Below are 13097 nucleotides of genomic sequence, written 5' to 3'. Positions count from 1 at the left end.
ACTTTTATGTATCCTGTTACCACTCCTGCTTCCTGGGAGAATTCCTCTGTCCACCTTCCAGACAGTAACCTGCACAGCCCAGTGCTGCTGCTGCTGCGGGGGTCTCGCACGCCCTCCCCCACCGGTGCCCTGCCGTCTAGCCCTGGTGCCCGGGCTCTGGGAGCACGTGGTCAGTCCCGCTGTCTCCCGGGGCCTCTCGCTGCCGAGGGCGTCTGCAGCGCCCTGACTTACTCCTGGGGACACTGGTGTCATCTGTCAGCCCTCCGGGGATGGGCCCTGATTGCCCCCAGGTGATGGCAGAAGAACAGAACTCCCAGCACCGCTTTTCTCTGGGAAGCCCGTGTTCCACGTCGCAGCCACCGGCCCCCGCACAGCGTGGCTCTCCGTGGTGTCCCACGAGTCTCCGGTCTGGAAGCTCTCCTCTGCAGGCCTCCAGGGTTGATCCAAGGCGGCAGTTCTCGGAGCTGCACTTGTTAGAGGTGGACTAGCCCTAGACTCACTGCATCAGAAACTCCGGGGCCACGGTCCAGCCAGCCGTCCGGGTGACTGACTCAGGCTGAGGTTTGGGGGTGCTCAGCAGAGGGGGTGAGTCCTGTGGGGCCCACCTGTTCCTTCTCTTCCCTCCACATCCACACCCACTGCTGTAATTGACCACGAGGTACTCCTGCGACAGCTTGTCTCCTCCCACAGGTGACATCCCATCCACAAGGGGCAGCTTACCGTGGCTGAAACCCAGTGCCTATCCCACACTGCCATGCAGCCTCCACTCACTCTGACCAAATCGATGGTAAACTCCTCCCCCCAGGTTTCCAGGCTCTAGGATTCAACGTTTAAGCTCTAAGTTTGCGTTTCACCCTTCCATGACAGTCAACCCCTCCGTTCTGGCTTTTTGCAGAGGCCCCTTCTGCTATCCCAAGGATTCATGCCATCTTCACATGAGGAACTCCTACCCACCCTTCGAAGCCCACTGCACATTCTCCCACCTTAGTGAAGCTTGCCTTTAATCCTTCTCTTCCTTGAACGCCAGCACTTTGCCCTTCTCTGGTCATGTTTGTCTTTATGAAGGTTTTTGTGCATTTCCTGACTTTGGGGAAGCTGTGACTTTCCTCTTTGTGTTTTCATCCAAGGCGATGCCTACCTGAGTGTCTAGTTCATAACAGATGCTCAGCATTGAATGAATTGAGTAGTTTCTTAAATAAATGAACTGGTGAATTAAAACTTGCCAAAAAGAGCGCAGAATAAAACATAGGCAAATATTAGTCTTTTGGTGCTTATAAAAAGGCATAATATTTGCTAATAAATGCCAGTTTGTTTTCTAAGTATTGTTATAACATGATAAGCCAATTTGTATTAATTTTAGCTATTATCAGTTAAAATTAATTGAACACCAACCAACAGCTTAAAATGTTCTCAAGGGTCCCTGAGCACTTGTACATAATTAAAGACTTACTTTAATTAAGAAACCTGAAAATGGAGAGCGAGCCTGGCCCGGGAGAGCCGCCCCGCGGGCCCGTCCGGCCCGTCTGTACGGCGTCTGCTCACGGAGCGTCAGCTCTCCCGCAGCCCACGCGCTGGCCGTGCTACGCGCACAACACGCCCAGCCCGGCGTCACTGCTGTCGGAGCCCCAGCTGGCTGCTTCCTTCTTCGTCCGCAGGTTGTTTACGATGAACGGGCATCTTCTGGACGACTCGAAGGACTTGCAGGACAACCACTTCTACGTGGCGGCAGGACTGGAGACGTTCAAACACTTCCCTTACTGGAAGTGCCCAAGGGTCCCTGGCGACGTCCAGCAGTGAGCACACGGCCCCTCTCCCTCTCGCCTGTAAATCCCCCTCTTTCTCTGCCCAGCGTCTCTCCCCGGTGTGGCCACTTCTGTCTGCCGTTCATTCTTATTTCATAAGTGGTGCAATTTTGGGTTCTCACAATCTAGGTGTGGAGGAACCGCTGCTGTTTGATATGTTCACAAGGACCACGAGGTCCTGTATTAAGTCCCTCGTCTTCCTCTGGGGTTACGGGGGTCGTCGAGGTCAAGAGTCTAAATGTGCAAGATGGAGCCCGCCCCAGGCGCCGTCTTGGGAGCCCACGCTCCACCTGGCACAATTTTGTTTTCTCAATTCCGCGCGCTTTTCCTTTTCTAAAACACAGGGTTTGTGCAGGGCGGCAGTCTCTGCTGGTGAACAAAGCAGTGACTTCTGGGGTGGATCTTGGACCTGGCTGATGGGGCGCCGCACGGCGTGTGCGGTTGTGGCCATGAAGGGGTGGCTGGGAGGAAGCTGAGCCGTGGGTGGGGGCTCCGGTCCCTTCGCCCCGCGGCTTGCGTCTGGAGTCGGGCGGACAGGCGCCCGTAGCTGAGCTGTCGCGCTCCCTTGTGGACTCATGCCTGGGGACGCCTGGCGGTTTTATCCTGAGGCAGAGGAGCCCAGCGCTGGGGCTCCGACGCGTGTCCGTGTCCTGCGCTGACGTCACGTAGAAGGAGGGGCTCCGCGTCTGCAGAAAGCCCCGCTCAGGTTCACCTGCCTCGAGGTCGCGAGGTGAGGTGGTCTGGCTGCACTCCCAGGGCAGTCACCCTCGACGCCTCCTTGGACTCCCGCTCCTTGCTTCTCAGGTTGTGTTTGTGTGTGAAAGCACAGGGCTCCCCACCCCGAAGGTCTGTGGGTCTGTGCAGTCCAACCCCTCCCCACTTTCCTGCTGTGTCGGCCAGGCGGAGAACGGTCTACGGGCCTGGGGCCCCGGGGCCACGCTCCCGGCGGGCTCCTGTGTGTCTGCTGCTGGGTGTCAGGGCTGGGCCGGGCTCAGCGGTGGCTTGGGAGGGCGGCTGACCTGCGGGACTGGAGTGCAGAGGCACGTCCTGATCCACGTGCTCAGTTTTGGTCCCAAACAAGGGCCCCGGGATCAGGGCTGAGGCTGGGTTTGCTGCCCTGGGGTCAGCTAAGAAGGCCGGCGTGGGGCCTGGGAGGACGGCAGGCCCTCAGACGCTGGGGTGTCGGGAGCGTGGACGCCGGACGCACGTAGCCCGGCCCTCCTTCACGAGACCGTCGGGTGCGGTTTTAAGGTTCCGGTTTCCAGGGTTGCTGAGATGAGCGGTTTCTGGAGCTGACCTGGGAGGTCTCCCACCCTTGGTTGCTTAGCCCCTGGCTGGGTTTGAACCATGCTCGGTGTCGGGAGCTTTTCGGGGGCTGCTCGCCAGGAACCTCCCCATAGCTGCTTCTCCGTCACATTTTAACGGTCTCTGTGTTGAGCAAAGAACAGAGGTGCCCGTTTTCATCTCACTGTGGGGCAGGCAGGTGGCTTCAGCCTTGCAGGTGAGGGGCCTCCACCCCACCCCCGAGGTCCCCTGCACGGAGCCCCTTTTGGGAAACTTGAGGTGCCCTCGCGGGAGCAGTGTCTGGCGGACCTCATGCCTCTCCCGGCTCGTATACTGTTAGGGTTTCTGCTTCCAGGCAGAGAACGGCTTCCTTTGTCCCTTTCGGATCGTGACCCTCCAGGCAGGTGGTTAGGTTAGGGTCCTGCTTGCGCGCCTGCCAAGCCTGGGTATTTCCTGATTTTGTTGATTCCTTAATCCATCACAGCTGGTCCTGGCAGCCTGGGGGTGGCAAGACGGGGGGAGCTGTTGAACTGCGCTGAATAGCTCTCTCTGCTGTGTCCCCTGCGCCCTGCACGAGTTCCTTTGTCTTTTAACGTGTTTTGTTTTCTCCTGTCATCGTTCACATGTTGCACCCTGGCCGGGGTCTGTTGGTTGCTTAAATATCTTTCTCCCTTGCCCAGGAGGTTGGGTGTGGATGAGGAGTTTCCGCAGAGTTGCTGAGAGACTGAAGTCCACTCACCCTTGGGGAAGTAGACCCAGGGGTGCTTTACTGCTGGAGAACCGCGTGGTGGGGGGCCCTTCCGCACAGGCAGAGGAACAGCTGGAGTAAAGCTGGACGAAGAGTTGGAAGCAGGCCTGCAGGCCCGCGGTTGTCAGCAGAGAAGGAGAAGAGGGCAGGGTAGGCGGCCCAGAGCTCTGACGGGCCAGGACGAGGACGGACCGGGTTTGGATTGGATTTTAGTCTCAGTTCTTCTGCTGATGAGCTGTGGGGCCTGAGTGAACCCGTGGGTTCTGGGTTCTCTGAGAGCAGCGACGTGAGGGCTCCACACATCATGGCAAGGGCTGTGTGCAGAAGCCGTTGTCTGTGAGCGTGGCTGACCAGCTGTCAGAAACTTTAAATGTCGGAACCCCCCACCCCACTGCCCCCAGGATCATATAAAAGCTTTAGGGCAGAAGGTGCCTGCAGACACGCAGGCTCGGGGGCAGACTCCCCCCCCCCCCCAAGTGAGAGGCTCTCAGGGAAGGAACGTGAGCAGACTGCCTTGGGGCCCCTTCTCTCGGGAGCCTGGGGGCCACCCCGGTGTGGGCTTGTGTCCTTTGGAGACCCTGAGCGCCCTGCTCTTGACCGGTGCCTCCTGAGGTCACCGCAACAGCCTGCATTTTTCTTGCAGAGATTTTGGCCTAGTTCTAAACATCTCAAGCTGGACTGTCTTTTGTTTTTCAGAAAGTACACAGACATTGAGAAATATTCACGAAGAAAGAAAAAAGTAAGTACATCTGCCAAGGGGACGGTGAGGAGCGTGGTGGCCCCTGGTGTCCTTTGGCACCGACAGGGACCCGTCATGGGACGGCCCCTCGTCGTAGAAGGGGCTTCTCAGCCCCGCGTGGGGCGCCAGGCTTCCTACTGTGGGCGAGGGAGCAAGGGACGACTTTGCTCAGAGTCCGGGGCTGGGAGGTTCTTCGGCGTGAATGGTGCAGCCTTGAAACCCCGTGCGTTAGTGGTTCTGGAAGCTTCCGCGCACACAGGTGACGGCCCCCGTCTGCCGAACACCGCCGCGTGCTTCTGCTGCTCCTCCTTCACCATGTCGTCCTGTGCCTTTGGCTCTATCGGTAGGGATGGAATTTTCTTTTCCTTTATGTTCATTCTCTTGGGTCTAAAATCGGAGCACGTCTGTTCTGATACTGTCTGCATTTCCTTCTGTTTTCTGGGAGCTCGTCACTGGGAAGTTAACCAGCTTTGATGAGGACACTGAATACTTTGAAATCTTTAGACAGAATGATCACAAACGGCATAAACCACAATGCAAAAAATGTGCTATTTTAGAAAAATTAAGCCTATCATTGACATTCTCATATGAAGTAAGTGTGACCAGAGCACACGGGAGCAGGTGCTCCAGAAAACAAAGTCCTGGAAGATGATGAAGGCGTTGGCTCAACGAAGCCTGCTGAGGGTTTTACGGCGCTTGCTGTCCCTCGGGTGAAGGTCAGTCTGACGCGTTTGTCTCAGAGCCAAGTGCTGAGGGCGGAGTGGCTCGGGCAGAGCGCGTGCTTGGCACGCACGAGGCCCTGCGTTCAACCCCCAGTGCCACCATTAAAAAAAAAAAGAACCGAGTGCTGAGAAAGCCATCACCCCAGCTGCCAATGCGCGTGGGGCTGAGCGCGGGAAGTGCTCCCCTCGCTGGCGCCTTGGGCGGCGGGAGGCTGGACCTCGGGATTGTTCACGGCAACTGCGTTGCAGTCAGTATGTTTGTTTCTTTCTTTACTTGTTCCCGATTTTCCCCTTCTAACCGGTTAACTTCTCTCATCTGTCTTCTGTGTGAACCACCTCAACATCCTTTTGCAAAGTGGGGAGGAAATTTAAAAATCAGGGCTGGAAACCCAGGTGGCCCCTACCCGGGGACGTCACCCGCAGCACGTGGGGGGCTGTGTGCACCCTCGGTGACCCTCGTGCTCGAGGGTGTCGGGTGGGGAGAGGGGCAGGTCTCTGTGAGACCCAGTGCCGAGTCCTGTTTTAATCTGCACGTGGTTTTTTGTTTTTAATTGGAGTATAGTTGATTCACAGTGTTTGTGAATTTCTGGTGTACAGCACATTGGTTCAGTTATGTTTATATTCCTTTTCATGCTTTTTCATTATAGGCTATTACAAGGTGTTGAATATGGTTCCCTGTGCCATATTTTTTGTCTTTTTAAAAAAGAAATTATATTTTACTTGTATCCCCCTTCAGAGAGGCCCTGGGGATTGAACCCAGGACCTTGTGCATGCCAAGCACACCCTCTAACACTGAGCTATACCCTCACCCCTCCATATTTTTTTAAATGTACCTACAGTACAAAGCAGAGACTCTTTTCTGACCCTTCAGTGAGCACGTCCCAAGCACACACAGAGCTTTTGACCCACAGACTCTCAGAGTTGACTGAGCACATCTGCTGATTATCCAGTGGCCCCGGCCACTTCGTGTGTGAGACAGAGATGAGCTGCGTGTGCGTCTCTGCTGGTGGAGAAGGCAGACACGTCTCACCTGGTCAGCGGTCAGCGAAATACACTCTCCAACTGAGCCCATGCCTGGACGTCACCCCTGATTCCACCAGCATCACCGCTCCCCGCCCGTCCAGTTCTGCAGTCCCTCTGCCGTTAGGCTTTCAGACGCACCCCAGTCTCCCCCTCCACAGTGCCCGGAGTCGGGGAGACCCTGGTGCCCGTGGTGGGAACGTGGGTTGCAGGTGGTGGGCTGGGAGGCAGGTGGGGATGGTCACGGCTGGTGGGGCAGGGAAACACTATTCATGGGGATCTGCCTTCAGCAAGGGAGTGACATGAACAGACGTGCACCCCAGAATCACTGCGGGTGATGGAGTGAAATGTACGGACTCCAAATGGGAAGCTGGGGCTGGTGGTCACTGTCTCCCTCCATGTGGTCTCAGGGTCCCTGGAGGTGGAGGAGGAGACTCTGCCTGGCGGAGGAGCGCAGCAAGCTTATATTCACTTTCCATGCCCCCCGGGAGGGGCTTTGTGGCCACACTCATTTGCATTTCATTACCAGGACAGGTGCGCAAGGATTCCCTTCCGGGCTCCAGGCAGGAAAGCGCCCGCCTGGGGACGTGCGGAGCAGCCTGGGAGAGAACCCCGGGGCTGCTGGCCGAGCGCGGTCGCTTTCTCCGGCTTTCCTCGTGGCATGGACAAGCCCGTGTGTCTTTGAGTTGGAAGTGGGTCAGGGGAGCCAGGCTCAGGATGTCAAGTTTTGGGAGCATTCAAGTAATTTATTTCTGTTAGCTATCCTCTTCCTTATGTTCTGGTGTGATATTGATAATGTCTGTGTCTAAATAGCCCCCGGAGGGCTTTTTCAGGAAGGAGGAAAAAGCACCTCTAGGTAAGAAGCAGCATCAGGACGTGGTTCAAGTGGCGGCCTGACTTCCTTCTTAGCGGCAGGTGAAGTAACCACGCGTCTTAGGGTTTCTGGCATCTTGATTCAAGGAAATGGGAAGGAAAGTAACGGGAAGGAGCCAGGGCAGATCTCGATGGCTGTGGAGCGCGAGGAGGCGGGAGAAGCTGGGAGACTGCGGGTTTCCCGGGGGCGGGTTAGGGGTGGCAGCTGCCGGCCGGGGCGCAGGAGCGGAGGCCCCGGCGGGGGAGGGAGGAGCAGGAGGACTTCGGTGTCGGCGGTGGTGTTGGTTTGAGGAGCTGCTGTGCTCTAGGCGAGCCCAGCCGTCAGACGAGAGGGAAGAGGACACGTGGGAGGCGGTATTCATGCAGAAGCGCATTGTGGTGGCCAGGAGGACTCCATGGAGCATGCAGCAGAGGGCAGGTCTGCTCCCACGTCGTCCGCGGCTGTCGTCATGGGCTCTCTGAGGAGTGAGGGATGAACCGTCTCTGGACCTAAGCGGACCCCTAGGAGGCGGGTGAAATCTTGTCTGCATGCTAGATGACAGGTTTCTTTCTTAGTAAACCCACGCCGCCCGCCCAGGGAGAGCCCAGGGCTTAGAGAGCCAGCACCCTGGACTCCGATTTCCTCGGTCGGAATCCTGGCTCTGCTAACAGCCGTGTGGCTCGATGCCGCCGACTGCTCAGGGTCTTCGTTAATGAAAGACGGTTCCCCTCTTTGACTTCCCATTTTTTCCCCCAGGATTTCTGTCATCAGACTTACTGCCAAGGGGATGAAGTTCTAATTTAATCTAACACAGATACCCTAGCAGAGGGTTTAAAAAAATTGAAGAGCAAAGCTGTTTGCATCTTACATCTAGATTTCCATTTTGAACGGAATGAGAGTTTAATTTAGCAGAACTTTAAATTGTACTGTTAAAAATGCCCGTTTCCAAGAAAATGGCAAAGAAACCGCATGGGAGCGTTTTAACTGATTAGCGCGCTTCAGCTATGCCTGGGACACAGTTCGCCTTATTTGATTGGCTCAGTTCACTTACTGCTGGATTCAAATATTTGAACATTGGAAAATACACTGTTAAGAGCCTGTCGGGGCCTTAAATGGTCCACTTAACTGGAGCCGTGACTTTTAGTCCAAGTGGAAGTCATCGAGTGAAGCGACTCTTACTTTGTTACATCAGATTCAGTTTATGGCAAACACACTTATGTGTAGCTGCTTTCCAAGGAAGGCATCTATTACCTTCCAAAGAAGTGTGTTTAATTTAATAAATGCTGTAGATTGAATCTGCATACTAACATGAGTATTCTGGGGTGCAAGCCTCTGTAAAGTCTCAGTGAGTAGTGAGTGAGCCTCGTGTCTGTACCATATCCACAATCAGAATGTTAGCGTTGCCTGCTTCTCTTTTGGCCGTGAAGCACGAACGAACTGAGATGAAGCTTGGGTGCACCAGGTGTGACTGTGTGTGGGGGGCTGCCACCCAGGCTTTAATAACCGGCCCTAAACTGTGAAGTCCAGTATGAAGTGAGTGTCTTGGAGCTGACGTTTGCGGGCTGATGGTGCCAAGTTCACACAACATCACACGACGCTCAGGCAGTGCTTGTGGTCGCCTTCCAGCAGCCTGGAGATGCAGCAGTCAGGTTCAGGTGCCGGCAAGTCCTCTGCGTGGATCATGCACGAAGTGGGGGCTGGCTCGCTGACCGGAGACCTTGGCCCGCTGTGGAACCAGGACGTTCACTCGGGGAGCCAGGAAGTGCCTCCTGCCTGCGCACCTGTCGCTTCCTCCCTGACAATAGACTGACTCTGAGTTGGGTTGTTTGCTCATCAGCTAGATGCACCGTTGGACTCATCCCAGGTTACCTCGGGAGGTGGCCAGCCTTCCCTGTGCTGGAGCGAGACAACCTGTGCAGTGGCATTAAAACAGCCAGGTCGACTGACTTGGGCTCTGGAGAACGGTGACAGTTGTCAAAGCACACAGAGACATAAACCCAACGTGCCTCAGGGATGTTCTCTGAAAATAATTTTAATAGGAAGAAAGATGAAGGAAATTGAGAGAAGTACTGTGGCCTTTGGAAGTAGCGCTCGTGTTGATCTCAGAGGGGCTGGAGACGCAGGGATGGGGGCGGGGGGATTGGGGATGTGGTGCTTGCCCCCTCCTGTGGGAAAGTGGGGTGTCTGTACCCTGCTTAATGCATTGTCTGCTGAGAACTGCTGTAAATCCGTGTTGCTCCGACAGTGAAAAGACATCTATATGGTCCAGCAATCCCACTCCCGGGCATTTATCCAGAGGAAACTGTAATTTGAAAAGACACCTGCACCCCAGTGTTCACAGCAGCACTATTTACAATAGCCAAGACATGGAGACAGCCTAAATGTCCATCGACAGAAGACTGGATAAAGGAGCTGTGGTATATTTATACAATGGAATACTACTCAGCCACAAAAAAGAATGAAATAATGCCATTTGGAGGAACATAGATGGACCTGGAGATCGTCATACTAAGTGAAGTAAGTCAGACAGAGAAAGACAAATACCATATGAGATCGCTCGTAGGTGGAATCTAAAAGAAAAAAAATGATACAAAAGAACGTATTTACAAAACAGAAACAGACTCACAGACACAGAAAACAAACTTACGGTTACCGGAGGTGGGTAAGAGGTGGGTAGAGATATAAATTAGGAGTTTGGGATTTTCAGATGCTAACTACTGTATATGAAATAGATAAACAGCAAGGTCCTACTTAGAGCACAGGGAACTATACTCAATACCTTGTAATAACCTATAATGAAAAAGAGCATGAGAAGGAATGCATACATGTGTGTATCACTGAATCACTATGCTGTACACCAGAAACTAACACAATTGTAAACTGACAATGCTTCAATTAAAAAAAAAAGCAAATATGTAAATTAAGAAAAGACACCGTGGTGTCCAGGGACGCCAGGCGCCGGGCACGTAAGGGTGCAGGCGGCCCACCTCCGTCCCCGGGGGGCTTTCAGGCCCAAGGGGGAGAGTTGTGCGGGCAGCCAGCGGCAGCCTGGGGCTGTGGGGCTGTGTGGAGGCGGTCTGGGAGTGGGCGGGATGTCTCTGTGGGGAGGGGGGGGCAAGACGACGTGCAGTTAGGGCCGCGGGCGAGCTTGCCGACGCCTGAGGAGGGGCTGTTCCGGAGACACACAGGAGTTTGGAAGCGCTGGCCTGTCGGGGCGCAGCCAGGCGCGTGCGCGTGGAGCCGGGTGTGCTGGGCGGAGGTGCTGCCGGGAGTTTGGCCTCATCCTGATGGACGCGGACCTGGAGTGACCCCGAGGAGACACGGCGCGTGGTCACCTGCCGCCCCCTCCCCCCCTTCTCCGGGCCACCACCGCTTCCCCGCTGCTCTTCTTCCTTAGCTCAGGATTCACACCCACCCACCTGTTGAATCACAGACGTTTCCCGCGAATGCTTCCTGGAGCAGTTCTGTCTGCCAGGCAAAGCTCTGACATCCTTCCTGGTAGGAGGCCTGGCAGACCTCCCCACAGCCCCGGGAGACAGTGGCGTCAGGCCCACGTCATCTCGTGGTGAGAGGTGGGCCGTGACCGTCATACATGGCCTGTGGGCTGCACTTAGCGCCCTCGGGAAGAGCGGGGAAGGCTGAGGAAGGGCGCTGGAGAGTTGGGGGGCGAGCCAGGGTGTGCTCCCCGAGAAGGGGGTGCTCGAGTCAATGCTTGACGAGAGGCCAAGCCCACGTGGTTCTGGTGTCACTGGACTTCAGAGGAATGCGGGGTTCCGGAATCTTGCATTCCCATCAGGTGCCTATGGGGTGAAGTGTGAAACTGAATGATAAAATGGGTTTAATGACACGATGCCTGCCCTCACCTGCCTCCTGCCATCCTGGAAGGAAGTCCTTTCTGCTCTGGGTGATTTTCCGGGTGCGTTTTCACCTGTCGCAGCTCCTGGGGTGACGGGGAGCTGGTGGTCAGACCGCGATGGGCATGGTTTGCTCAGACTCCTTGCTCAGCTCCCTGGCTGCTTTCGTGCCCTCGTAAGGAGGGTGGGCAGTGTTTCCTTGTCACTGTCCTTTGAGGACTATTTCAGGGATAATAAACGTACAGCATCTTTGTCTCAGAGGCCAAAGATGGGCAAACTTCTTACACAAGGTGACGTGAGTAACACTAAAAAGGATCGAGTGCACTTCGATAAAAAAATTAAATAAAAATAGGGAAAAAAAAGAATAGAATAGGGTTTCCAAACCCCAACCCCTCGCTGCCTCCGAGACACAAGCACCGTATGCCATTTTCTGTTTGACTCCAGTTCTGCAAAGGCCTTGCTTCCTCTACTTACGGACACAATTTCAACTTGCAGGAAAGCCTCCCAAAATAGGTGGAAGGATTTTGCTTGCTTCCTATTTGCGGTTGAAGGACTTTTTTCACACTTTAATTTCCATAAGGAAAAAAGTCCTGGCAGTTTGCATAATGCACACATAGCGCCGTATAAAAATGGCACAAGGTAGGTGTTTTTAGTTTGACATTTTGGTAGGTGACATAGCTCACGAGAAATACCTATTTATATCATTTTTTTTGCCTGTATCCATTTCCAAATACTTTAGTAAAGACAGAAAAAAGGAAAACTAGAAACAGCTGGTTTGTATGCAAAGACGGAGTAGAGTTGGACAGAAGCCCGTTCTGTGGGGTGGCGTCGGGGTGGCGCTAAGAGTTAGCGCACCGCACCCTGCGATCTGGTTCTGCTTTGCTATTATTGTTTACAGATTTTTGTTTTAGAAATCTGAGTTCCCCTCTAGTGTGACCCTGGGCACACCTGCCACACATTTAATTTTTTATTAGAGATGCTCCTTCTTACCCCGACATTCTCGCGGTGACAGCTGGGTAGTCCCTGTGGAGCGATTTTTGTAGCTCTAAGGAGGGTGTCTAAAGCCCCAGGGACCTCTGTAGACCTGCCTGCCCCTCTTCTAACGTGGCCCCCCGTGTGCCAGGCCCTACGTGCCGCCTGCAGTTAGGATGAGAATTGGCTTCCCTCTGGGGGAGGCGCTGCCTGCGGTGTCCCTGGGAGGAAGGAGAGGTGTCTGCCACTTTAGAGAGAGGAATGTAGGTGACAGCGTGGTCCAGATGGTGCAAGGACGGGGAGGCCTGGGAGGCCCCTGAGTCCCACCCCCTGTTCCGCCCGGGGAGCGTGTGCCATCCCTGGTCCTTCTCAAAATAGCCCATAAGACCCACCGCGCGCCTCTGTCCGTTAACGATGCTCTGTGCCTGTGTACAGGGCATAGTGAAGTGCCTGTTCTTCTTCGTTTGCACTGCAGGAGGATCCCAAAGCGAAAGACCCTCAGAAACACGACAGCAGTCCACCCAAAGCTCAGGATTCTGTGTTTTATGCCAAAGAGGAGAGGAAGAAACCGAAGGCAGAACCTTTAATGCGGAGCGGGGCAGGTAATGCGGGATTCCTGACGCCGCGCAGGGAGGGCGTGCAGCTCTCTGACTTGAAAACCGGCTCGTGACTGTTTGATTTACTCATAAGTTGTTCGGTGCGCAGGTCTGGGGAGGGTGTGGAAAAGCGACATTCCGGGGCTGAGGGCGAGAGGTTCTCCTGCCAGGAAGCCCCCCAGGGAAAGGCAGGAGGTAAAGGGAATCCTGTCCACTCTGCGGACCCCAGGGCGGGCTTGCTTTTCTTTAAGGACCAGTGACACAGGAACCAACCAGCAAACACGGCCCCCTTTGAGGTGATGACGTAAAAGCACCTGCATTGTCTGGGTTTGCTCCCTGAGCGTGAGAGGCATTTGAAAGGGTGAACTTCAGAGGTGATTTTAAAACGAAACGATTTAAGATACACTGCTCCTCCCCCTCCTCCCACTCCTATTCTTACTGCTGTCACTGCTGGTGCTGTCACCGCCATCATTACTGCTGTCACCACTACTCCTGGTGCTGCTGTTA

General features: G+C 54.8%; 1 protein-coding gene across 1 annotated transcript in view; it reads left to right on the top strand.

Moving 5' to 3' along the window:
- DCDC2C (doublecortin domain containing 2C) overlaps nt 1-13097 on the top strand; it is a 79514-nt gene that overhangs the window by 27971 nt on the left and 38446 nt on the right. The window contains exons 5-7 of the mRNA XM_031467367.2: nt 1656-1793; nt 4531-4573; nt 12470-12596. Coding sequence (XP_031323227.2) covers nt 1656-1793; nt 4531-4573; nt 12470-12596 — 308 coding nt within the window. The remainder of the gene's footprint in view (nt 1-1655; nt 1794-4530; nt 4574-12469; nt 12597-13097) is intronic.

Source organism: Camelus dromedarius, chromosome 15 (genome assembly GCF_036321535.1).
Source record: "Camelus dromedarius isolate mCamDro1 chromosome 15, mCamDro1.pat, whole genome shotgun sequence".
In the NCBI taxonomy this organism is placed as follows: Eukaryota; Metazoa; Chordata; class Mammalia; order Artiodactyla; family Camelidae; genus Camelus; species Camelus dromedarius.
Note: the sequence above shows the minus strand (reverse complement) of the source record. Positions and strands in the feature narration are given on the sequence as shown.